The 26,364-nt window shown below is 30.5% G+C and overlaps 1 protein-coding gene across 3 annotated transcripts in view; it reads right to left on the reverse strand.

Moving 5' to 3' along the window:
• Nucleotides 1–23,229, reverse strand: part of LOC143254186 (uncharacterized) — a 50,748-nt gene extending 27,519 nt beyond the window's left edge. The window contains exons 1-3 of one of the 3 annotated variants that reach the window (XR_013030077.1): nt 23,164–23,227; nt 22,038–22,474; nt 20,991–21,135 (exon numbers count right to left, since the gene is read on the reverse strand). Coding sequence is in view for 2 of the 3 variants with exons in the window: in XM_076508982.1 (XP_076365097.1) it covers nt 22,091–22,474; nt 23,164–23,175 (396 nt within the window). In the remaining variant the exon portion in view is untranslated. Of the gene's footprint in view, nt 1–20,990; nt 21,136–22,037; nt 22,475–23,163 lie in introns of those variants that run through there. The other 2 variants (XM_076508982.1, XM_076508984.1) reach the window with 2 other exon arrangements.
• Between the last annotated feature and the right edge of the window lie 3,135 nt (nt 23,230–26,364).

A 26,364-nucleotide genomic window follows, 5' to 3' on the forward strand; every position in this document is an offset into this window, starting at 1 on the left:
CCCTTTGTGTTTACCATGCAGAAATAACAGTCAGTTACATGGTTGGTGGGTTCGCGCCAAATCATTGGAACACCAAAAGGCAGACCATTGCGTTTTCCTTTGGTCCAGTCTCGAAGCATTTCCTCACAATTGTGGCACACAACATGAGGAGCCCATTGCTTGTCTTGATCACCAAGATGAACTTCAAAATATGCCTTGTAGGCACGCTTGACGAAAGAGGATATGTTACGTCTCTGACGATTGAGTGTGTAGCATCCGCATATGGAGCAGAAGGCATCAGGCTTGTTTCTGCAATGATATCTATTTTTGGAAGCCATGTTTGATCTGAAACAAAAGAAGAATGATCAAAATATTAGAAGCTATCTATATATATGGACGTGAAAATGCTTATACATGGTTTACGCAAGTTCACATTTGTACAATTTCATTAACCTCAAATTGCATACAAACTAGAGCTTGTAGAGAAAAACTAATTTCAGATTTGAAATCAGCGCCTAAAACTCCTTGAGAATCAGTTAAAATATCCAATGCAACTCAAAGTTACTGAAAAAGTGTTCCCCAGTGAAATTATTCTATGGATGAGTGTTAACATGGCGGCGGAAAGTGAGTATTGTACCACTAAAAATAAGACGGGCATGATTCTTATTGAAGAAAGAAATTTTATGTTGTCAGAAGATAGGTGGATAATTCTTGAAAATAAACCATTTCCACAGTACGTTTGGTTAATAGTTTGAATACGAGAAGAATTAATATCGTAAGTCGTCGTGTTAGTTTCGATGACAATGGTTCGGGAAACATGACGTAATTTCAAGTGAGAAATCAGGGAACAGCTATCTTATGTTTAGTAACGATCTTACAGGAAATAGTAATTAAGAACTATAATACCTAAGATAAACGATATCTTCTTAAGATAGAAGATTTGTTATTAGATTTAAAGGATAATAAAGATATTTTTTCTATTTCCGATCGGACTCCACAAAAAACGTGGTTTTATAGACGTTGGTGGAAATGTTTTGAAATTATTGTTCGGAAAAGCAACGACAGACGATTTATGTGAATTAAACCAGAAAATAGAACATCAAATACAAGTATATATAGAAATGGTTATTTTACAGGTGAATAGGGTGGGCGGGTGGAGAAATAAACTTTAAGGAACGATTGTATCGATGTGTGAAATGATGGCTTTTTCTTTCTTGTTTTTTTAACAATTGTGAAAAGCGAGGAAATAATTTCATATTGCTATATTTTTCAGCATTTAACGTTTGAAGAATATATTTTACGCTGTTTTAATTTATAAAAAGATACCAACTGAATCCTGGATTATTTTACCAGGTCTAAAACGTTAAACTCTTTATTCAGCTTTAACGTTCTTCAACGACTGAAATAAATTTCGTTCTGATGGTACTTCTAGGCCTAAAATCTTATGGTGATGTTACATATTTATTTTCTCTTAAGTATAAGGAAAATTAAATATTTAATATGTGACGTTGAGGTCTGACATACTTTCTGATAAGTTTATAAGGGAAAAATATCAGTTTGCAACGCCTACACCTCAAGAGTGATTTTTTCATATTTCTAAACGATGGCAACGTTTCACACAAACTTACACACACATACGATTAGAATATTACAAGTCTAAATGTGTTTAATTTTCTTTAGGTCTAACTTTCCATTCTACCTATTTTGCTATATTTTAGAGTGGTCTTCCCTTTACATTTATGTTTTTCTAAATTAATGTCAATGTCACATTAAAATAATGCATAATGAGCCAGCACAAGAAAACCCAAGAGATTATAAAATGTACATTAAAAGGTTGTTATTTGACATATAAAATACTTTCTGTATTCTTCTGTTGTGATAATGAAATTCACTTTCACACGACATGTGGATGGGATAATTATTTAGAATAAACTTTCTGAAACAAAATGCATAAGTTTCTATCGCCAGTTAAAGTTATACAGTAATTCTGTTCGCTGAATCCAGAAATGATAACCATTTTTCTCCATCACTTCCAGATTTCTAGAAAAATGTCACATGTAATTTTACATGAGTAAATCTTTTTATTGAGATCTGGTCAAATTTTGCTATGCGTAAAATCTTAACAACAACTGGCTATAGATTTTTATATAGTGAGAGCTTTATTGGTTGTTATAGAACCCATGAGAAACACACCGCTAGCATATAAACGGTTATAGGCGCTCGACATGTTATTTCTCGATAGTATTTGGTTTTGCGTCCACTTTGATACTTTTTTTCTATTCAGTATTATTTGCTATTCTTTATGGCAGCAACAGGTGGTGTAACTAACCAAAATATATTCTATTATATTTATAGTAAATTTCTGAGTGTCAACAGAAATGATAATAGGGAGTGGCTTCAACATAAAACATCTGGGAAACAACAGCTTTTCATAATATGAACTTATTGATTTGATGATAGATTAGAGCCTATTAAAAGATTATCCAGGTATTATGGGTTATAGGTTTCAGACTAAGAGGTTACTTTCTCCAGGGACATCACATTACTGGTACAGAAATAATGAGAAACAGTTTATACTTTCTTTGCATGAAGGTTCACTGGTTTATTGTATTAATATTGCACAATTAATACCATCACTAGAAGCTGCAGTATATGAGCAGAGTGAGTGGTGATTGTTCATTGATTCCTCCAAAACAAGTTTGAAAGGTATTCTACACAATAGTAACATCTTCCTATTGCTCATTTGGTTTGTACAAAAATCTTGAACTTCTTAATAAAGTCAACTACAAACAGCATCATTAGCTATATTGTAAAATCCTAAAAGTTTTTGTATGTTGTGAGGTTGACAATCAAGTTATACGAAGTTTTAATTTTTTAAAGAATCAAACAACAAAGCATTAAAGTTTCAACTAATATAACGTAGCACAAATTAACCTGAACTGAAAATTTTTGTGAGAATGGGACACGAACGTACGTATCCAACATTGGAAAAAAAAATGGTCACACAATGCCAGCTTGACAACAGGTGGATAAATAAAAGAATGAACACAACACATAGTTTTAAGAATAAAAGACGAGTGTTTCACATAAACATATGAAAATGAATAAGGATTTATATTCCTTTCTCATCAATGTTCTTCTCTTTCCTTTAGTTTATTTACATTTATCTTGAAAAACATAATAATAAAAGTGTTCATCGTGATAAACAAAATAATAATTTGATCTAAAGAAGAATTGATTTTCTTCCTGTTTTTTAAACAATTTCTACGTTATAGAAAAAAAATAAATATTTATTTTGAAGTCTGCCTGTATGAATCATAGAAAATTTGATTTTAAAACCAAAATAACTTGTATCTCATTTAAATTATTAGGCCCATGTAATATTGCAAAAACACTTTCGAACAGTATTCAAAACTCCAAAAACAGTGACATTATTGGGCCACACACTCACGTGACATCAATTTTTATGAGTAATTACAAAATCATCAGTGTAAATATCTGGATTACGAAGTATGGTTGGCTATCGTGGAATCTTTATTTCATAACACAGTTTATAATTAGATACTGTGACATCTATCAAATTATTTTCATTTTAACAAATCAAATCAGAGGCTGCAAGATGAATTAAAATTCACTACTAATACTTTACTGCTATTCACAGTCAGAAACCATTACTAGATGTTATTTTATCATGATCTTAAAATACAGTCTTATTTGTGGAGAGACACGTAGCGAAAAACAGTGTCAAAGAATGATCATTTTGGCTTTACTTACCTTAGCAATTCCAGACTTCCTGCGTAGCTACGGTACGACTTCAATACAAGAAAACAGTATGACATTTTATTGTCTGGTTTAATAAGATTCATTGAAACTGTTGAAAGTCAAACAATTTTATTCTTAATTTTGATCTTATCATTTAATGTGAATCAGAATTTGATAATTAATCTAGCGATTAATGTAGCTAATTAAAAATAAGATTACCACTTATTATCAACCGTAATATTGAAAATATCACATAATATCTTTGTAATTTCCAAACTAAGATATCAAGCTAATAATTCTTATACAAATTGAAAAAAATGAAGAATTGATAAACATTATAACACACATTCATACATTACATGAGACATTAGTGTTAGACTTGTTACTTTGTTAAACTTTATATTTTTCATATACTTTCTTCGATATTTTCAATAGGTAGAAGAGTTTATAATAATAGTTTTTACCGCACACTGTAAACAAGAAATATCAATTGTTGACAACGGTTTCTTTTCAGACCGGTTCATATACGATAAACATAGATTGCGGAATACTATTATCGTAAACCATTTGATACAACATACATTATAGATATTATAAATTACATATATTACAGACATTATAATCAATAAGTTAGTGAAACTAACCTTTAAAGAACAACAGAACAAACTTTATGAAACAGGTCTGAATGACTTGGAAACAAGATTGTAAGGTGTATTAAATATTTGCAATGATTCCAGGTATGTTTATATTACCATAAACAGCTGTTAATTGAAATTATAACGTGCATAAAATTTATTATTTTATGAGAACTCGAGTTGTTAATCACACATGATACACCAACGGGAAAAAAAGTTGTTATAAAATAAGTTTCTGTCAATGAAAAGCAGTCTAAACTAAACTAACATAACATAATGTAACTGTATCTAACCTAAACACAAAAGGAAAGTTTGAGTGTGATAGATAAATAAATAATAATAAATTGATAAAATAAAAACAAATTAAATTTTTTCACATAAAATAATTGAGATTGTATTGAAGAAAAACAAATAACTCTGTAATTTACTTTTGGAAGAACTGACGATATAAACACCATAAACATTATTTGTGTGATATCGGACTTGCAAATACATCTGAAGAAAAAGCTAAATATAGAGTACAACATTTCTTTTAGTAAAACCAATGATAGAAAGTTACATCCCATTTTCATTACTCACAGCTATGGCCTTAAGAATGATTGCGTCATATCACTCCTTTATCTAAATACGTAAACTTCAAGAATACTTTAAACATAGCCAACTAACTTACAGCTGATATCAACGACTTATCGCAATCTAATGAACATGAGGATAGTGGGAAGTGTTCTACAGTTTATGCTATAACTTAATTATCTGTTAAACTGCAACATAACTCACCGAAGATAAATAGTTGTATTTGTTGCATGGTATCATTCCTTCATGAGAAGTTGCAGTTCTCCACGTAGAATAATGCCAGATAATTAAACTAAAATTGACTTCTGATGAGAAGATACCAAATATCATTATGAGACATTTTTAGTGAAATATAAATTTTTATTCAAATTCAATATAACAGAATTCCCAGTAAAATAACACTGGGACAAATGTTCTCGTCGTATAAAACAACAAACAGGAAGAATTATAATGTATTTTCCGCCAAGCTCCTTCAATGATAGTCGTTACAACACAAGTCAAATGATGTTTATATTGACTATATTCACTAAATTAATCAGTGATTTATAATTACATTTATCAATGCAAGTTAAGCTGAACAATTTAGACTAAGGATGAATAATTTTACGTAATTTATATTTAAACTAATCGAATATATCATTTTTCCAACATTCCTGGTAGTTCTTATAAATTATTTAAAATATTATTTTACTCGTGAAAACTGTTCATTATTAACTTATCACCATGTTTAAACGTATCCATTTTTGTTCAGTTGAGAAGTTGAAATCTAGTACACCGTGGTATCAAAAAATGAACCTAAATATCATAAAACTACATGTGGGTTTCTCTTTAATAAATCAATTGAATTTATTTCGTTATCCCACATATTTTTGTCAAAATATCTTAATCAGTATAAGGAAACGAAGCAAGTTTTTAAAATCTGAACTTTTGAAAATTATAAAACATCAGATAATTTTGGAGAAGTTGAAAATAAGCAGATGATAAATAGATCAATTCGTACATTGTTGCTGTTAATACACGCATTTACCAACACCGAAACATACTTGTACAGTTTATACTATTCTACAGTCAATGGAATTGGTGATTCGTTTGACTGTTGTTTTCTTTTCTCAATGTCTTTGTGGTATAACATTAACGCCAAAGTTTTCCTGACTCAGACTGGAAATATATTCTAAAGAATCTACCCACCAGTAAGCATATAATTCTGTATCAAACAGTGTTAATGGTACATGAGAAACACACACCAACAAATTATCTAAAGATGTTTTAAAGTATAAATTACTCTTCATTTTCTATTCTAAAAAATCGAACTTAATTTCAATCAACAGTTTTTTTTTATTTCACAATTCAGATTACGAAGCTACTCTGTGGGCAACCTGTACGTGCCCACAACGATTATCAAAACCCGATTTCTGTTGATGTGAATACACAGACTTCCCGCTGTGCCACTTGGGGATAAATGTTGGTCAATCAGTAAGTTACTATCAGAATTATAAACTGTTTAATCATTTTACCTACTTTCAATTTTGTATTCCTGAATTGGTTTGCTTCTTCCTTTTTAATTTCACAGAGGGTTAAACGAGGGCTATCTGTGCTGGCAGTCTCTAATTTATCAGTGTAAATCAACTATTGGGCTACTATATTACCAATGAATCGTAGGATTGACCGTTATCATAAAAACGTCTGAACAACTGAAATGGTCAGCATGTTTCGTATTACGAATATTTAAACTCACGATCCTCACGCTAAAAATCAAGCGGCATGACCAGGTAATTAAATTTTGTATCATTCTTACGAGAAAGGTGAAATTTCGCAATATTTATATATTAAAAGTTTAACATACTCAATAGTTTAAAGTAACCTGAATTAGCTGTTACCAATTATCCTCTGCTATTACGATTTTCTGTAAACAAATTGTGACGGTCATTCTTTGTTAGCTCACTATCCAATACTCTTTCGTATCCCAAACTGTTGTTGTAGCTTCCACCACCTCTCAAGCCATAGGTAGTGTCTAAGCCTCTAGTTGTGTCTCTTTCTAACATTTCTTATTTTCTCCTTTATTTCCATTACTTTTATAAAAACCTGGATCCCTGTTACTTCCATGTCTCCCTCTTTGTTTCCGTGATCACCGCAACCATCGTAGATGTTCCGGTTTTCTATGTTATTTCCATTTTTAGCTTTACTTCCTATAGTGCAGACCGTAGTAACCAAAAGGAAAACAAAACCTTGTGATAAAAATATATATATTAAATTTCAACTTTCTTATGAAATTATAACCATTTAAATAATCAACATTCTCGTCATGGAAAGCTTGTATATCTTCAGTTTTTTTGTTTTTTTTACAAAGACAATATATCTCCTCTGAAAGCTTACAGGTACACAGAAGTTTCAGTACACACGTGAATGAAACAATGATAATTATAGAAGAACAATGATTCTATAAAATATGTTGAGAAAGTTTCCGCTGCACGTTTAGCGTTTAGTCTGTGATTAATTGACGTTATCAAGGTCACTCAAGGGGTTATGGAAACTATGGACACTGTATTAATGATTGGAACCAGAAAGAAACTGTGACAGGTTGACATCACCACATGATGGAATAAAGTTACGAAGGATTGATTACTGACAAACTTAAAACATCCTGAATTGTAAACAGCTGGCTTGTTGATCAAATATCGATAACAAGAATGTGAGAACAGATACAAGGAAAATCTCCGGGTCAAACATTTGACCATGTAGTAATATTTTTTTTGGACCATTTTTTTTCGAATTGCAAACACTTGAAATATATTTTACGGAAATTAACCTAAGCCAGCATTTGATTCTGTATAAAATCGTGTTTCTTGAACAGGAGAAACACACAGACAGACACATTAACGAAAGTTTTCTTTTAACTATAAATTACACTTTATTTCTTACTTGATTCAGTTTATTCTATGAAATTTTTTATTATTTCAAAATTATGTTTACAGTAAATTCAAGAATATATTTTTATTGCACTATTATAACCTTTAGGTTGTTAATTCAATAAAGGCAAAGTTTCAGAACATCATTTCTATTGGTGATAATCCGGATCCTCACAAGCTTTAAAAAAAAAAAGACATATAAAGTTTCATATAAATTAAATAAAAAGCACAAAATTTTCGATGTTGTAATAAGTGAGTTATTTAATTAAATTTAATTATTTTCAAAGGATTTGGGAAGTTTATTCGTGATGACGAGAAACCAACTTCAAGTAAAAATGTATCTTAAGATGTTTGGTATTGGTATTAAAACATTTACTGAGATTAAGTTGAGAACAACATTTCCACCTTCTCAGGTCATCTTCAGGTTGACAAAGAGTTGAAAACTTTCTCTTGGTTAATTTGAGGAAATTCATGTTTTAACACAACTATAAATTATTTTATGGCAAACAGGAATAAACTGTCCAGTGATTTAAAGAGCCGAATTATTGTAAAATACAAGTCTCGTGTATCTCTTTCCGTTGTTAATACACAACTTAATGTGCAGAAATCTATTGTTCAAACAATAATTGCCATGTTTAAGCTCTCAGAGTCAACTGCTAACCTCCCTCGTTCTGGACGACCCACCAAAATTTCAGAAAGAACCAAGAGGAAGGTTCTCAGAAAAGTTAGTAAGAACCCTTGTTTAACACGTACTGACATACAGAAACTGGTAAGGGAAACTGGGTTGAAGTAAGCACCTCTACAGTTACGAAAACGTTACTCTCTTCTAGGTTCAAAACATGCCGTCCACGTAGAAATCCATATTTAAAGCCTGTTCATTTAGAAGCACGATTGAGGTATGCAAGAATACTCATTCTTTGGTCAGACAAGACTAAATCGAGCTTTTGGCCACAATGATGTTCGCAATATTCTCCGTAAGAAGGGGGAACGAAATCTTCCAAGGAACATCGTCCCTACTGTGAAATACGGAGGTGGCTCGATCATGCTATGGGGCTTCTTCAGCTCTTCTGGTGTAGGCAGCCTTCACCGCGTCAACGGAATCATGAAAAAAAGAGTACGTTGATATATTAGGCACTTATATCAAGAATTATGCTCGGAACTTGCGGCTTGGACATTGTTGGATCTTCCAGCACGACAATGATGCTTATCACACATCGATATATGTGCAATCCTGGTTGCAGAGGAATCATATAAGCGTTCTGGAGTGGCCAACGAAGTCACCCAATCTCAACCCAATTGAAAACGTTTGGCATGAGTTGAAGATAAGAGTTAATCAACGTCATCCGAAAACCTTGCATGAATTAGAGACCTTCTGTAAAAAGAATGGAAGAAAATACCAGTCGAGTACTGTCAAACGATCATGGAGGGCTATGAGGAGAGATTGCGCCAAGTAATTCACCTGAAGGGCTGCACAACTGACCATTAAAGTAGACGCACGAACACTTTCTGCACCTCCTACATTTGATTATTTGTTTATAAACAGTTTATATGTCGTTCAATTTACATAGAAATGTATGAAGGTGTGTGTTGATATAATATTTATAATATACTTTACTTTCATTATCCTAATCGTGACACTTTTTAAGTTATGAGGAAAAACTATTCACGACGCAGTAATACGAACACTTTCTATCGTATCTGTAACTTATAGTTTCTATCAACGTCTTTTATCCTATCGCAGTCTAATGAAGATGAGGACAGTGGTAAATTTTCTACAGTTTATTATATAAGCTAATTATCGGTGAAATTGTAACACAACTCACCGGAGACAAATAGTTGTATTTGTTGAATGATATCATTTCAGTGTGAGAAGAGGCACTTCTCTACGCAGAATAATGTGAGATAATTAAACCAAAATTAATTACTGTTCATAAGAGACCTAATCTCATTTCGGGTCATTATTTGTGAAATATAAATTGATGAAGTAATTCTCAGAAAGGAACTCTCATATAGTATAGAAGAATTAACAGTAAACCAGCACTTTGACAAATGAAACAACAAACAAGAAATTATTATGTTCAATTTGCCACTTCTCACACTGGAATAATACCATGCATCAAATACAACTATTTGTCTCCGGTGAGCTGTAATAGAGTTTAACCAATAAGTAACTTACAGAATAAGCTGTAAAACACTTACCACTGACTTCATCTTCATTCCAATGCAATAAGCTAAAAGACGTTGATATCAGCTGTAAGTTATTTGGTTATGTTAACAGTGTTCTTTAAATTGACTAATTTATATAATATATTGTTATGACGTAATCATAGTGAATGCCATAGCTCTGAGTTACGAAACTGTTATAATCAGATTACTACTTACTGATTTTAAATTATACAAAAGTCGTACTTTATGATTGGCTATCTTCTTCAGATGTATTGATAAAATAATTTAAATCACAAATCAACGGTGTAAACTTTATACAAATGTTTTTAATTTTCTTTTTGATACTGATGTTCATTCAAAGTCCGATATCATGTTGAACAAGCATTTGGTGTTTATATCGCTAGTTTGTCTTTGTTTCCCTTTGCTAGAATCTGAATTATTGTATGTGAAAACTTTAATATGTTTGTTATATACACATTATTATTATTTATTTCTTTGTCACATTCCAAACGAGTTTAGGTCAAGTACAGTTACGTTATGTTATGTGAAACTTTATAAATGAGTTTATTTAAGGCTATTTAGGTGAAAATTAAATATTTTATTTAAATTATACGTTCTACGGTGCGTCCAATAATTACTTCTTATTGACTTATTATTCTATGTTTCATAGTACAGACAACTGAATATATGGAAGACTCAGCAGAGAGACCGATGTCGCTTTACTATAATAAAAACACACAAACACAACAGTATATAAATAAACTTTCCGAACGTTAATTTTTATTGCCAGATACTTATTTAATAACAATTGTTTCACAGTTGGTATAGCATGTATGATTAACAACTCATGTTCTCATTGGATATGTTTCTCTATCCACATTATTTCTTCAATCAACAACTGTTTAAGAATCTGTAAACAGATCTGAAATTAATTCAAATATTTAATTTACTAACTTGTTTCCGAGTCATTGAAACATGCTTCGTATAGTATGTTCTATTTTTCTTATAAGGTTAGTTTCACTTTTTTCATTTATTATAATGTCTGTAATATATTTAATTTATAATGTTTACAAGGTATGTTGTATCGAAAGGCTTTTGTAAATGGTATTCCGCAATTTATGTTTGTCGTAAAAATCAAGTTTTAAAAGAAAATGTAGTCAGCAAAAGATATTATACGCTTATAGTGTGCATGTAACACTATTATTAGATTCTGTTATATTTGTTGAAAATCTCTAAGGAACAATATAAAATACGAAAAGGTTAAAATGTAATAGGTTTAACACCTTTGTCTTATGTCAAGCATAAATGTGTCTTATAATGTTTATCAGTTTTTCATTTTATAAACTTTTTTAATGAGGGTTATTGTACATTATTAGCTTGATATCTTGTTTAAAAATAACATGGGTCTTTTAACATATTGTCTTTATTACGGCTTATAACAAGTATAAATCTTTTTTCAATTACCTATTTTAATCCTTTGATTTCTTATCAAATTCTGATCCCTATTGGTTCATAAGATCAGAAACTAGTGAATATAATAATACTGTTTGAGTTTTAACAGTTTTATTGAATCTTTTTAAACTGGACAATAACATGTCACACTCTTTTCCAATATCACAGTAAAACTGTAACCATGCAGGATTTATTGAAGTGTTAACGTAAAGTGAAGCCGTAGAGCTCGTTGTACAACAGTGTTTCAGTTCGTTATTGAAAAGGAAACGACGAATATATGTTAATAGAAATATTTTATGTTGGGACTAGAATTGCTAAATGTGAGAAATCTATAAATTTAAGTTTTGTTTTTTTAAATGTTCTGAAACCATTATTTCATTTGAAAATGAATATTCCTGTCAAACATTGTCTGGAATATAGTGCCATCTAGTGTGACTCAAAGAGTTTAAAAACTTTTTTTTGTGTGTGTGTCTGAGATTTTATTTTAAGATTATGATAAAATCACAACTAATAATGATTTCTGACTATAGATGATGGTAAAGCACCAACAGCGAATTTAATTAGTCTTACCGCCACTGCTTTCATTTCTCATAATAAAAATTGATGGGCGGGTGTCATAGTATGCAATAATAAACTGTATTATCAAAGAAAGCTTCGACTGCCACCAATCCTACTTCATATGCTATAAACTCACTCTGAGAACTGGCTAATTAAACATTAAAATTGATATGTTAGTGTCATGTGAGTTTTTGGCCCAATGATTTGTGATTTAGATTATGAGATTAGTGAACAAAATAATAATGAGTTAAGAAATAACTTGCTTGTCTGATCAAAAAGCGGAAACGATTGCTGAATCATTTGTAAATAACATAATAGCTAGATACGGTGTAACCCAGTACTTAGTAACGGATAGGGATATTAACTTCGTTTCTACGTTAGTAAAAGACATTTATCAATTGTTAGATGTCCAGAAAACTGAAACAACTGCTTTCATCCAGCTGCTAACGTATTAGTAGAAAAATTCAACAGAACTTTGCTAAGTATGATCTCTCAATACTGTGGGAAAGATCAGAAAACTGGGGAAGAGCTGGTTCATCTATTACATAAGTGATGAAAATGAGTCTACTCTGGAAAGTTCGTTCTTTACATTACATGGTAGAGATGTACTGATCCCTATACAAGAAATAATAACCCGAAAAGTATTTTATCATGCAGTAGATTACGATTACAACACTGAGCTGTTTCAGAGAATGCAGTTAACCTTTCAGTTACCTAATAAACATTTAACACAACCTTCTGAACATAGAGAGAAACAAGCAAACGAAAAGGCAAAACTAATGATAAAGAGTTAATGTTAGCTCTAGTGAAGAAACACGTTCTGTACTAGGACCTTTTAACAATATGTTAAGCCATATGGAAGATGAAATTAGAATTAAGTAGACAATATAAGATGTGTCTATACATTGTTGTATATGTTATACATACATATGTGTGTGGTTATAAGACACTTGTCTTTATATGTTTTACTAGTAAACATGTCTGTAGTTTTACTTCTGTCATTTTTCTACAGATGATTGGAAACATAGCGGCAAAGAGCGAGAGTATGACGGGTATGATTTTTATTGAAGAAGGAAATTTTGTGTTATAAGGAGATAAGTGGATATTTTTCGAAGATGTATGATTTTTACAGTGTGTTCGATTAATAGTTTGATCACGAGAAGAATTAATATAATTGGGAAATCTTTTATGGTAAGTAGTCGTGTTAATTTCGATGAGAGCGGTATGGAAAATATGACGTCATTTCATATGACCAATCAGGTAATAGCTATCTATGTTTAGTAAGGATCTTACAGGAAGGATTAACTGAGAACTATGAGGCCTTAGACGATATCTTGTTAAGATAGAATATTTTTATTAGAATTAAAGATATTAAAGATAGGATTTTGATTTCCTTTCGGAACCCTCAAAAACAAGGTTTAATAGACAGGCGGATATGGTTTGAAACTGTTCGTTAGCTCAAACTGTGAAATCATAGAGGTAGTTATACTGAAATGTATTGAAGGTCTCATTAGAGTATGTGACCCTGAACTGTGTAAAAATATAATAAAATTTATTTTCACAAAATTAAGACACCAGGAACTTCGTTATTTTATATGTAAAAGATAAACTTACCTTATTGATATTAAATTAATTTAAATCGGTTTGATTATCAAACTGATGTAATTAAATTAAGGAATAGTTGATATCTTAGATTGGCTAGAACTTGTTCTGCTCACAGCCAATGAATTACATTATCCTATAGTTTTAGAAGTAAAACTAAATATTCAGGAAGTTTGATGAATATAAGAGTATCCGACTGGCAAGAACTATTGTCTGTAAAAACGTTGCAGATAATTCAGAATATAATTGTAGAGTCAAACTTTATTGAGCTGTCAAACATGCAAGATGAAATCTGACTCTTCATCTCTTCGAGAGCTGGGTAAAGTATCTGGGAATTTCATCAACATGTAGACCACGTGAGAGCTACAGCAGAAGGAAGTAACTCAGATAATTGGAAGTTGACTGATTCAGTAATGAAATCATTATATTTTTTATAGTTATACTAGTAAGTAGTGTGATATGCACAAAACGTGAAAGACTGGTTTTAATGATATGTTGTAAGTTAGATGAACTGTTTAAATTCAATAATAAAACCAAATTAGGCCCGGGCAACAACAGAAGGTTGTCTTTCTCACAGAGCACTGAAGTGGTTGAATTATGTGACGAAACCCCATCTGATTTTGATGTAGAGTGATTTTTTAATAGCTACACGTTATTATTAAATTCGTAATTAATTGGTTAGGTTAGCTAATCGTAAGTTAAACATACAGATAACATTTTAATAGAATTAATTAATATATATATATATGTTTGAGAATCTAAGAATGAAAAGTTTGAGAACAGGTGTAGAAGGACAAGATTAATTAGCCAGAGACGATAACAAAAAAAGTTTTGAAATATTACCCGAAAAACAATCAATGATAGATAAAAGAAAACCCACATTACGATAATGTTATTCAAGTGGAATAAAACTGAGCGAAGAAGTGTTAAATGAGAAATTGAAGTGCGTGTAAAACAGTGAAGTGCGCGAGTAATTACAACTTTCCACTCCTTGAAGAAATTTTTTGTATGAGTTTAAATAGAAGACCAGGAGAGAACTAATAGTGAAATGAAGACGAATAAGGACACGTCTTGATTGCTACGGATGGCATGCAATTTGATGTATTAATTAAACATAATTAATATAAAGTATACCTATATTAATCAATTTTTTCTTAATTTGGAGTTTCTTTTACAATTAAGTATTATATGGTGAAGTGTTATATAGGTAATGAATATTATGTGATAATGTACTATCATTGAATGTGTTTATTACCAATTACTATATCTGTGCACAAGTTTATAAGAAATACATGGTATATATATATATATATATACATTATTAACAGTAGATTGTAAATATTGATGGATATAAGATGTATAGATGGAATAATTGAAGTTTCGCGAGTAAACATTTATCAGATATAATTTTTCTTTCTAAACAACTAGGAGTGAGGCCTCACTAAATATTTTAGAAGCCTCGTATTTTATTGGTTAACAATGAGAAGTCTGATACTAAATACAGTAAAGTATCAGTACACACATGTATAAAACAATAATGATTATTGAACAACAATGATTTTGGCGTTTTGTCTGTGACTAGTTTACGCAATCAAGGTTTATAAAGGAGTTGTTGAAACTATGAACATTGTATTAATGAGCTCAATCAATAAAAAACTGTCACAGGTTGACACAACTACAGTATGAGATAAAGTTACGAAAAATTGATTTCTGACAAGTTTAAAACTTTCTGAAATGTAAACAGCTGTTTATTGATTAAATATCGATAACAAGATTGTAAGTACAGATAAAAGATAAATCTCCGTGTCAAACATTTCACCACGTGGTAAAATTTCTTTTACAGCATTCTTTTTTTAACTGTCAACACTCGATATATACATCCTACAGATATTAACCTAAGGAAGCATCTGACTTTGTATCAATTCGTGTTCCTGGTACAGGAGAAACACACAGACAGACAGATTAACAAATGTTTTCTTTTAACAATAAATTACACTTTGTTTCTTACTTTATTCAGTTTATTGTTTTGTGTTTTCTATTGCGAAAAAATCAATCTAAGTTTCAGTGTAGTTTCTTATTTCAAAATTATGTTTACAGTAATTTTAAGTATATATTTTTTTTCATTGTATAACCTTCGGGTTGTTCTTTGAATAAAGGTAAAATTTCAAAATATCATTTCAACTGGCGATAATCCGAGTCCTGAGACGCTGTGAAAATAAAAAAATGTAAGGTTTCATATAAGTAGAGTTAAAAGCACAAAATTCTCGATGTTGTTATGAATAAGTAACTTAATTAACTTAAACAATTTTAAAGGATCAGAAACGCACTTGAAGTAAAATGTATCTTAAGACTTTGGTGTGGGTTTAAAATCTTTTACTAATATTAAGTGGGGAACAACATTTCAATCTTCTATGGTGATCTTCTGGTTTCCAAAGACTTCGAAACTTTCTCTTTGTTAATCTGAGGAAGTTTGTGTTTAAAACAACTACAAATTATTTGACTACTGTTGTAATTGGTTTCAATATGCACTATAAATTAATATATATATATTTAATTTTTCTATTGATATAAGTTTATTATCCATCAAATGTGTATATAGCAGACGTATATATATATACGAGTGTGATCTTGTGTAACAAATAATATATCACAAACGCTATTCCACTTATGAATCTCTCCTATGTCTCTACAGCTGTTTGTAAAGTAGAAGTTAAAATGTTCCATTCTTACCCTTTTGTAAAACTGAAGATTTCTTAGGCTCTACAAATACAAAATTCCTCTCTCTTCTCCCAAGACTTAACGATGATTTTAGTGACTTTAATCGATTATATCTTGTGTTGGTTCGGTGCAGTAAACAAAGTTCACATTGCCCAATGTGTAGCTTTGCATTAAGAAAACAACGTAACGTAAGGCCTCTGTTTCTCATTTCATACGTGATAAGTTTTATAATCTGTATAAATTTTAAACTCTCAGACATTATAAATTTCTCAGAAAATCAATTATTTATATTATCCATCCGAAAGTGGCATATTCTTTAGAACTTTAAAATTTATAAAAGCAGTAAAGTTAAAAAAACATCTTCTTGCAAAAAAAGTAACAAATCAGTTATGATGTGGTCTGATAGTTATTAAAAGACTAGACTACGCATCCTTACCTGATTTCAGATAATATTCACAACAATAAATAAAACATCATATATAAGTCACGAATTTTGGAACTTTTGGAGTACTGTTTTACCATTGATAGGCCAAGCATGTGTCTGTGACGGAGACTCGAACCAGCGATTCTAAGACTACGAGTAAGCAAGATAGTAAAGTGAATTAAACTTAAAGAGGTGTTAATTGATACCATAATTTGGATAAAGAAACTTATTTAATAAGAAGATAAGCTGTTAATCACACATGCCATATCAACTGGATAAAAATGTTATAATATAAGTTCCTGTCAATAGAAAATATCGTTCGGAATGTTTATTTATATTCAGTTCTGTTAGTGTGTTTATTATTATATCATACACACATCGGGCTATCTGCTGAGTTTACTGTATATTCAGTTATCGCTACTGTGAAACACAGAACATTAAGTTTGTTAGAAATAGTTATTGTAAAATGGAAATTTTTCAGAAGCCTAAAATAAGCTCAATTTGAGAGTTTCCCTTGACATAACGTAGCTGTACCTAACCTAAACTCAATAGCAGTGTGACAAACAAATAAATAATAACAGTGAATTGATAAACAGAAAAGAAATTAAAGTTTTAAACTTAAATTATTTCAGATTTTAACGAAGATAAACAAATAACTCTGTAATTTACTTTTGAACGAACTACTAATATAAACACCATTATGCTTATGTGTCATGATGTCGGACTTTGAAAGTACATCAGTATCAAAAAGAAAATTAAAAACATTTCTGTAAAATTTACAGCATTGATTTGTGATTTATATTTGTTTGTCAATACATCCGTAAAAGAAAGCCGATTGTAAAGTATGATCTTGTTTAATTAACAAGTTTAATTGTATTTATTAAATACAAAATTATTAGCCTAATATTAATAACCTTTCAAGTTGCTCTGGGGCCTAAAGTTAACTGAATAATGGTTGGATACATGTAAACATAGTGTTTAGTTTATAATGAACAGTGTTTACTAGACATGTAATATCTTTATAATAATTTATAAGAACTAGCAGAGATTCGGTGATGATGAAATTATGCTTGGTAGTAATACCAGTAAGTTTGGTATATACACAATATTGAGATATTGGCTGTAATGACATTTTGGAAATTAGATGGGCTGTGTAAATTAAAAAAAATATAACCAGAACAGGATCAGATAACAACAGAAAGTTGTCTTATTCAGTGGTCACTGAAGTGGTTGAATTATAGACTATAACTCATCTATTATGATGTAGAATGATTTATGACAGCTTGATTGTTTAAGCAGATCAGTAACCAATTGGTACACGATCATAATAGAATCAAGTATCTAAACTACTTGTGGATACGGTGTATCATATATAATAGATCGTTAAGAAAGTAGAAAAAAAACTTTTAAACTGTCATGTAGCAATGAAATAGATATCTGGCAACAACAGAAGTTGTTTTCAGACACCAGGAGGAGCTCTCTCTAGTCTCCACGTAAGTTCTCCATGTAAGTTCTGTACAATACCTCAATATGTCCAACACCGGAAAGAGAACATCAACTATTTCTTGTTTTAACTCTTTGTGACTATTCTAATGCCGTTATTCTGAAGGACCAATAATCATATTAAGTAGTACAGAGTTAAATTAATATCCAGTAAAAGTGTTACTTACATTAAAAATTTAATCCATTTTAAAATATGGATGTTGAATGAAGCTTTTCATTATATGAAAAGTTAATAAAAGAATAATTAACAAAATCTGAGTCTCGAACTCTTTATTTTAATTGTAAAGCCTCGAGTTCATGCCTGTATACTTCATTCACCCAAAGCATCCTCAATTAAATAATCTTCTGATAGGTAGCATTATTCGAAGCTTCAACGGCAAAGCTTCAATGCGAACTTTTCACCAAAAGTAACATAATCTAAACCCAGCAGTAAAGTTTCACATAACGTAACCCAACCTAACCTGTTCTCAATAGCAGTGTGATAAACAAATAAATAATAATAGAGTGACAAAATATAAAAGAAATTAAAGTTTACACATAAAATCATTCATACACGTCAGTTGTAAAAGAAGTACTTTTTTCATTCGTTCCAAAACACATACTCTTCAAGATGCATATCATATTCAAAAGAATCTTGTATAAATGAGTCTGAAACATTGCCTAAAGGCCATTCCGAGGCTAATACGATCCAATTTCTGTTTGAATTCATGAGAAAAACAATTTCAAATACATTTAAAACATTCCTTATTGATATAACTTGAGACACGAAGTTTTCATCACCTCGTTTGCATTTAAGTGTCGAAGGGCTGAGTGGAAGACTTAGTGTGATAACTGATATCTAACTAAACAACTTGTCTTGTTTAGAATTCTTTCAGAATTCTTACAGTTCGTTGTAAAAGTTGAGTTTGAAATTTTTGTAACATATATTCTTATGATAATTCAAAAACGACTTCTTATCAAAAGGAAAACATACGAAGTATAGCATATTAGGCCTTTTCTCAGAGGAACTACCCATCTCACTCCCTAATCCCCAGTTATATTTTATATAATGTTCCAGAATGCTGAACGTTTTGATACCAGTGGAAGACATATCTCAAGTATACCATTCTGGCGTGGAATTGAATCCCCGATTTTAGCGTGGTTAGTTCGTAGACGTACCGCTGTACTAGCGGGGAACAACGTGTAGTGAGAACTATCGACTTCGTGCAACAACTTTTCTGCTGTGGCAAGTTTTAATTTTTGTGTCTTTCGTCAGTAAATATGAAGAACCGCTCGCTCTTCGTATGATTTCCATACAACCTAGTTAATAAAGTTAATTGTTTAGATTTTTTTTTTGAATAACCCAAATTATTACAATCGTCTTGTCTTAGAAACATGGACCTTCTTATAGTCTTGTCTCAAGATCCAGGTGCGCCTAAATTTATTTTTTCGTACACACGAAGAATCACGAAAAACTTTGTTTTAGGAACTTGAACGATTACTTAAAACATATAATAAAGTGATTTTGTTTCCCCGGGATGGGACATAATACATGTTTACCCAATAGATAAATTCCTTATATTCACACATCGTTGTTTACCAACTTATTATTGTTCAACTGTAAATTGAAACTATAACTAGTTTAGTTGTATGAATAGTTATCACACAACTTAAATGTGTTTTGTTACCCATTATTTTTTCTATAACACCTCTGTTTTTTAAACATGATCATTATAAAACTTATTTATTTCGTTTCAGAAAGTTTATTCTAAATAAGTATTTAATCCACATATTTTTAAATGAATTACATTATGACAAGATTACAAAAAACAAGTTTATTCGTTTCTTAGTATTTCACGAAAATAAAAATTCTTGTGTATATTTTCTCATCACCCGTGTATGTTTCCCAGTGTTTGAACTTGTATTAGATTGATTTAACACAAATATGGATGGGAAGAAAACTATAAAATATGATGAACTTCGTAGAATGGACGGCAACTGCCTGTTGTGGAAACACAAGTGTAGAGGACGACGTTTCGTCTTCAAGTCGATATGAAGAAATATTTTTGCTACACGGTCAAATGTTTCATCCTGAGATTTATTAATTGTAGTGACGAAGGCGAAATTTGGTTGTCACTGTAAAGTCAATATCGATGTAACATTTCTTGAAGAATGTTTATAAACGTTTTTGATAAATATTAAGAATAAGTTATTCTAAAATATAAAAACATTTATTTATAAATGATGCTGCCATCTGTTGGTACAAAAATATTTAATATGAGTTTCACACTGGTACTTAAGAGTGTATATCATTTTCTCCCACATATCTGTTAGTTTCCATAAAGGATGTCAAAAATATTACATTTCTGGTAAACACTATTCATCATAAACTTAGCATTATCTTTACATGTATCAAACTTTATTCAGTTTATAAGTTGAAACTAACAATGCTGTGGAATCAATAAACGAGTCTAAATATTATAAAACTACACGTGAGGTTTTTCTTTAATAAACATATTGATTAATTTCGTTATTCAAATAATCTTGTCAAAATATACTAATAATAAACTAGCCTAACTAAGCATTTGATTCTCTATCGAGACGTGTTCCTGGTAAAGAAGAAACACACAGACAAACAGATTAACAAAAGTTTTCTTTTAACTATAAATTACACTTTATTTCTTACTTGATTTACTTTATTGTTCTTTATTTTCTGTTACGTAAAAATCAAACTAAATTTCAATGCAAAATTTATTTATATCAAAAATCAGTTTACAGTAATTTCAATATATTTGTCTTTCATTTTATAACCTACGGGTTGTTGATTGAACAAAGGAAAGATTTCATTTCTATCGGCGATAATCCATATTCTATGAAGCTGGAAAAAGAAAAACATATATCCAGTTTAATATAAGTTGAATTAAAAGGACAAAACTGTGGATGTTGTTGTAAGTTATTTTATTATAACATATAAATATATATATATATATATACCAGTGAGATCTTGTGTTACAAATAATATATCACAGACGCTATTTATGAATCTCCTCCTACTTCCTATTACAGCTAATTGTAAAGTAGATGTTAAAATGTTCCATTCTTACCCTTTAATAAAACTGAAGATTACTTATGATGTACAACAATAACAGTCCTTTCTCTTCTCCCAACGACTTATCAATAACTTTTGTGGCTTCAATCGCAAACATGTGATGTAGGTTCTATGCGATAAACAAAGCTCACATACACCACTGTGTAGTTTGTATTAAATAAACAACGTGAGTTGATGCTCTAATATTTCTCATTTCATACCAATACGTTTTTCTAATGAGTATAAAATTTAAGTTCTTAGACATTACACATTACTTAGAAAACTTATTACTTATATTAACACTGAGAAATTGAAAACTCTTTAAATATTCAACAATTTTAAAAACAGTAAAGTTAACAATGCAGCTTCTTACAAAAGTTAACAAAGCAGTGACGATATGGTGTGATTGTTATTAAAAGACCAGAGAATGCATTCTTATATCATGTGAGATAATGTTCACATTAATAAAAAAGACATGAACTAAGTCACGAATTATGAAAATTTTGGACTACTCTTTTGCTAATGAGAGGACAAGTATGTTTCATACGATAAGGATTTCAATCACTAATCCTCAGATGCACGAGCCGAGAGGTATGGCCTAGTGGTTAAATTGATTAACATTATTATTAGAAAAGTGAAACTTTGAAATACTTCCGCATTTAAATGTTGTATTATTACTTATTTATACTAACATGGACATAGAAATTAAGTGAGTTGTTACCAATTAACATCCACCAATACGATTTTATGTGTCCAAATGTAAACTGTCATTCATTCTTAGCTCAATATAAAATATTTCACTTCTTCCTCCGGAACGTGTTTGTCTTGCTGTTCTTGTTCCTCTTCTTAACCTATCTCTTAAGTTAGGGTCACTGAAAAAAACCAAGCCTACGTCTGGGTCTCTTCTAAACATATTCTTCTTGTATCTTCTATTTTCGTTACATATTCCGAAATCTGGTTTCTTGTCAAAACCACTTTTATTTCTACATCTGTTAAGAGCTCTGCTATTTTCCCCTATATATTCGTATCCACTATTACCATTGTGGATGTTCCGGGTTTTTTTGTCACTTCCGTTTTCAGCGTAACTTCCTACAGTGTAGACCGTAATCACCAAAAGTAGAATGAAATTCTGTAAAAAAATAAATATTTTTTTTTATGAAACTATGACCATTAAAAAATAAACTACTTGCTTCTTCTGTGAGGAAATTCTGTAGACCCATAGTTATTTCACAGAGAGAAACAGTTACACAAACTAGTACGATGTAAATTAGCTTATCCTATAACTTTTTCTCCATAAAGTTTTAATATTTTATTGCGAAATGTTCAAACATAGAACAAACTATGTATAAAATAAATGGCATTATTCATGTTTAGTCCAAATCGCTTAGCCTAATTTGTATTAATAATTGTAATAGAAATGACTTATTAATTTAGTGAATGTAGTGAACATAAAGATTATTTTACTGGTATTGTGACAGATTCCGCGCGAAGAGCTTGATCGTAAATTCAACATAATTTTCTTGTTTATTGTTTTATATGACGAGAGCGTTTGTCACAGTATTATTTTACTGGGAATTCTGTTATACTGAAATTGAATATCTTTCTAAGAATTATATTATCAATTTATATTTCACTAACAATGTAATGAGATCAGGTCTATAATGAACAGAAATTAATTTTGGTCTATTTATCTCATATTATTTTGCCACTTCTTATACTGGAATAATGCCATGCACCAAATACAACTATTTGTCTCCGGTGAGCTGTGCTAGAGTTTAACCGATAAGTAACTTACAGAATAAGCTGTAAAACACTTACCACTAGCCTCATCTTTATTCCAGTGCAATAAGCAAAAAGACCTTGATATCGGCTCTAAGTGAGCTCGTTATGTTAATAGTGTTCTTCAAATTTACGAACTTTTATAGCGTATTGTAAATACGCAATCACAGTGAAGGCCACAGCTCTGAGTTACGAAACTGTTATAACCCAGATTACTATTTCATGATTTCAAATTATACAAAGGTCATACTTTATAATTGGCTTCTTCTCCAGATGTATTGACAAGCGAATTTAAATCACAAACTTTATAGAAATGTTTTCAGTTTTCTTTCTGACACTGATGTACTTTCAAAGTACGGTATCATGTTGAATAAGCCTTATGGGGTTTATATTACTTTTTCCAAAAGTAAAATACAGAGTTATTTGTTTCCCTTCGTTTCAATCTGAATTATTAAAAACTTTAATTTGTTTCTTTTAATGTTATACATTATTATTATTTATTTGTTTGTCACACTCCAAACGAGTTTAGGTTAGGTACAATTACGTTATGTTATGTGAAACTTTTTAAATAAGTTTATTTAACGTTAGTTAGGTGAAAATTTAACATTTTACTTAAATTATACGTTATACGGAGCGTCCAATAATTATTTCTTAATGTTTTAGTGTTCTATTTTCATAATACAGACAACTGAACGTATGGGGACCTCAACAGACCGATGTAGCTTTGCAATAACAAAAACACACAAACACAACTGAATATAAATAAACTTTCCAAACGCTAATTATTTATTGTCAGATACTTATTTAATAACAATTGTTTCACAGTTGGTATAGTATGTGTGATTAGCAAATCATGTTCTCATTAAATATGTTTCATTAGTGTTTCAATAAAAAGCTGTAAACAGATCTAAAATCGATGTGAATATTTACTTTACTTTACCAGCTTGTTTCCGAGTAATTGGTACGTGCTTCGTATGGAATGTTCTATTCTTTTTTTAAGGATAGTTACACTATCTTTATTAATTATAATACCTGTAATATAGGTTATATCGAATGAATCGATATATTTCTTATTAAATTTGGATCCTTTCTGGGTCATTACATCAGAAGCTAGTGAATATAGAAATACTGTTTGACCTTTAACAGTTTTGATGAATCTTATTAAATTGTACAATAATATGGTACACTGTTTTCCTTTATCGCAGGTAATCTGTAGCCATGCAGGAAATATCGAAGTGTTAACGTAAAGTAAAGCCAAATACACTGTTCTACAACATTCTTTCAGTTCATTATTGAAAAGGAAACGACGAAAATATGTCAATAGAAATATTGTATGTTGGGACTGGAATGGACAAAAATGGAGAAATCTATAAACTTAAGTTTTATTTTTTAATTGTTTTGAAACCATGATTTCTTTGATAAATAAATATGTCCTATCAAATATTGTCTGAAATATAGTGATATCTGGTGTGACTCAAACAGTTTAAAAAAAACTTTTTTTTTCTATGTGCTTGTCAACAAATGAGATTTTGATTCAAGATTATGATAAAATCCCATCTAATAAAGATTTCTGACTGTAGATGATGGTGAAGCACCAACAGTGAATTTAATTAGTCTTACCGCCACTATTTTAATTTCTTAAAATAAAAATAATGGCAAGATACCATGGTATCTTATAAAATAACTGTATTATCAAAAAAAAAAATCGACTGTCACCAATCCTGCTTAATTCCAATTAAATATTAAAATTGATCTGTTGATTTAACGTGAGTGTGTAGCCCAATAATTTGTGATTTAGATTATGAGATTAGTGAACAAAATAAAGATGAGTTAATAAATAACTTGCTGCCTGATCAAAAAGCGGAAACGATTGCTGAAGCATTTGCAAATAACATAACAGCGAGACACGGTGTAACCCAGTACTTTCTGATGAATAGAGATGGTAACTTCGTTTTTACGTTAGAAAATTACATTGATCAATTGTTAAGTGTCCAGAAAACTGAAACAACTGCTTTCCATCCAGCTGCTACGGTATTAGTAGAAATATTCAACAGAACTTTGCGAGATATAATTTCTCAATACTTTGAGAAAGATAATAAAACTTGGGAAGAGCTGGTTCATTTATTACAAAAGTGCTGAAAATGAGTCTACTCTGGAAAGTCCGTTTTTTCTATTACATGGTAGAGATGTACTGCTGCCAAAGCAAGAGATAATGACCATAAAAATATTTTATCATGCAGAAGGTTATGATAACAAGACTGAGCTTTTACAGAGACTGCAGTTAGTCTTTGAGATATTAAAAAACATTTAATACAACATGCTCAAAATAGAGAGAAACAAACAAATAAAAAGGCGAACCTAATGAAATAAAATTAATATATAAATTGTTGTCATATACCCTTATCGTTAAGAGAGGAAACACCAAGAAATAAGTAGAACTGTGGAAAGACACTTTCAGAGCACTTAAACAAACAAGTTCAATCCATTTTGAGAATACAAAAATGTGTAAAAAAAAGAAAACAGTTGGTACATGTTAATAGATTAAAGAAACTGAAGAAAGGAAACCCTATCTTTAAGAATATATGATTGATGAAAACCAAGCAACTGACAAAAAATAAAATTAAAGTCCAATCTTATTATTCGAATAAATTAAATTTATCTTATAACGATGAAGAGATAAGTAAAGCCTAGACAGAAAATTAAGAGTTAGAAGACGCTAATACCACATTAGTATCGAGGACAAGTTACAGGGTCTGTGTATCAAGAACATCTATGACGACGTAAGATGATACTGTTTCCCATGATTATAACCTTAGATCACGTGGTCATGTACCAACTCAACTAGAAGTAATCCTTACCCCTACTAAAAACGAGTGAAATTTTGTTTCCAAGTAGTTGTACATAGACCCACAAATGACATTACCAGAGTTAATGTTAGCTCTATTGATGAAACACTTGGTGTGCTAGAAGCTTTTAACGATATATTAAGCAGTAGTCGTAGCTGTAATTAGACTTAAGTTAACAATGTGGGACGTGAATAAACAATATTTAATATTTTGTATATATATATACTTGTGTCTGAGAGGTTGTCGGACATTTCTCTTTATATGTTTTAGTTGTAGAAATATCTGTCGCTTTACTATCCTTCATTATCCTTTTGATGAGTGGAAACATGGCGGCAAAGAACGTATTTTACCAATGAGAAATAAGACGCGTATGATTTTTATTGAAGAAGAAAAT

The sequence above is a fragment of the Tachypleus tridentatus genome, chromosome 6 (assembly GCF_004210375.1).
Source record: "Tachypleus tridentatus isolate NWPU-2018 chromosome 6, ASM421037v1, whole genome shotgun sequence".
Lineage (NCBI taxonomy): Eukaryota > Metazoa > Arthropoda > Merostomata > Xiphosura > Limulidae > Tachypleus > Tachypleus tridentatus.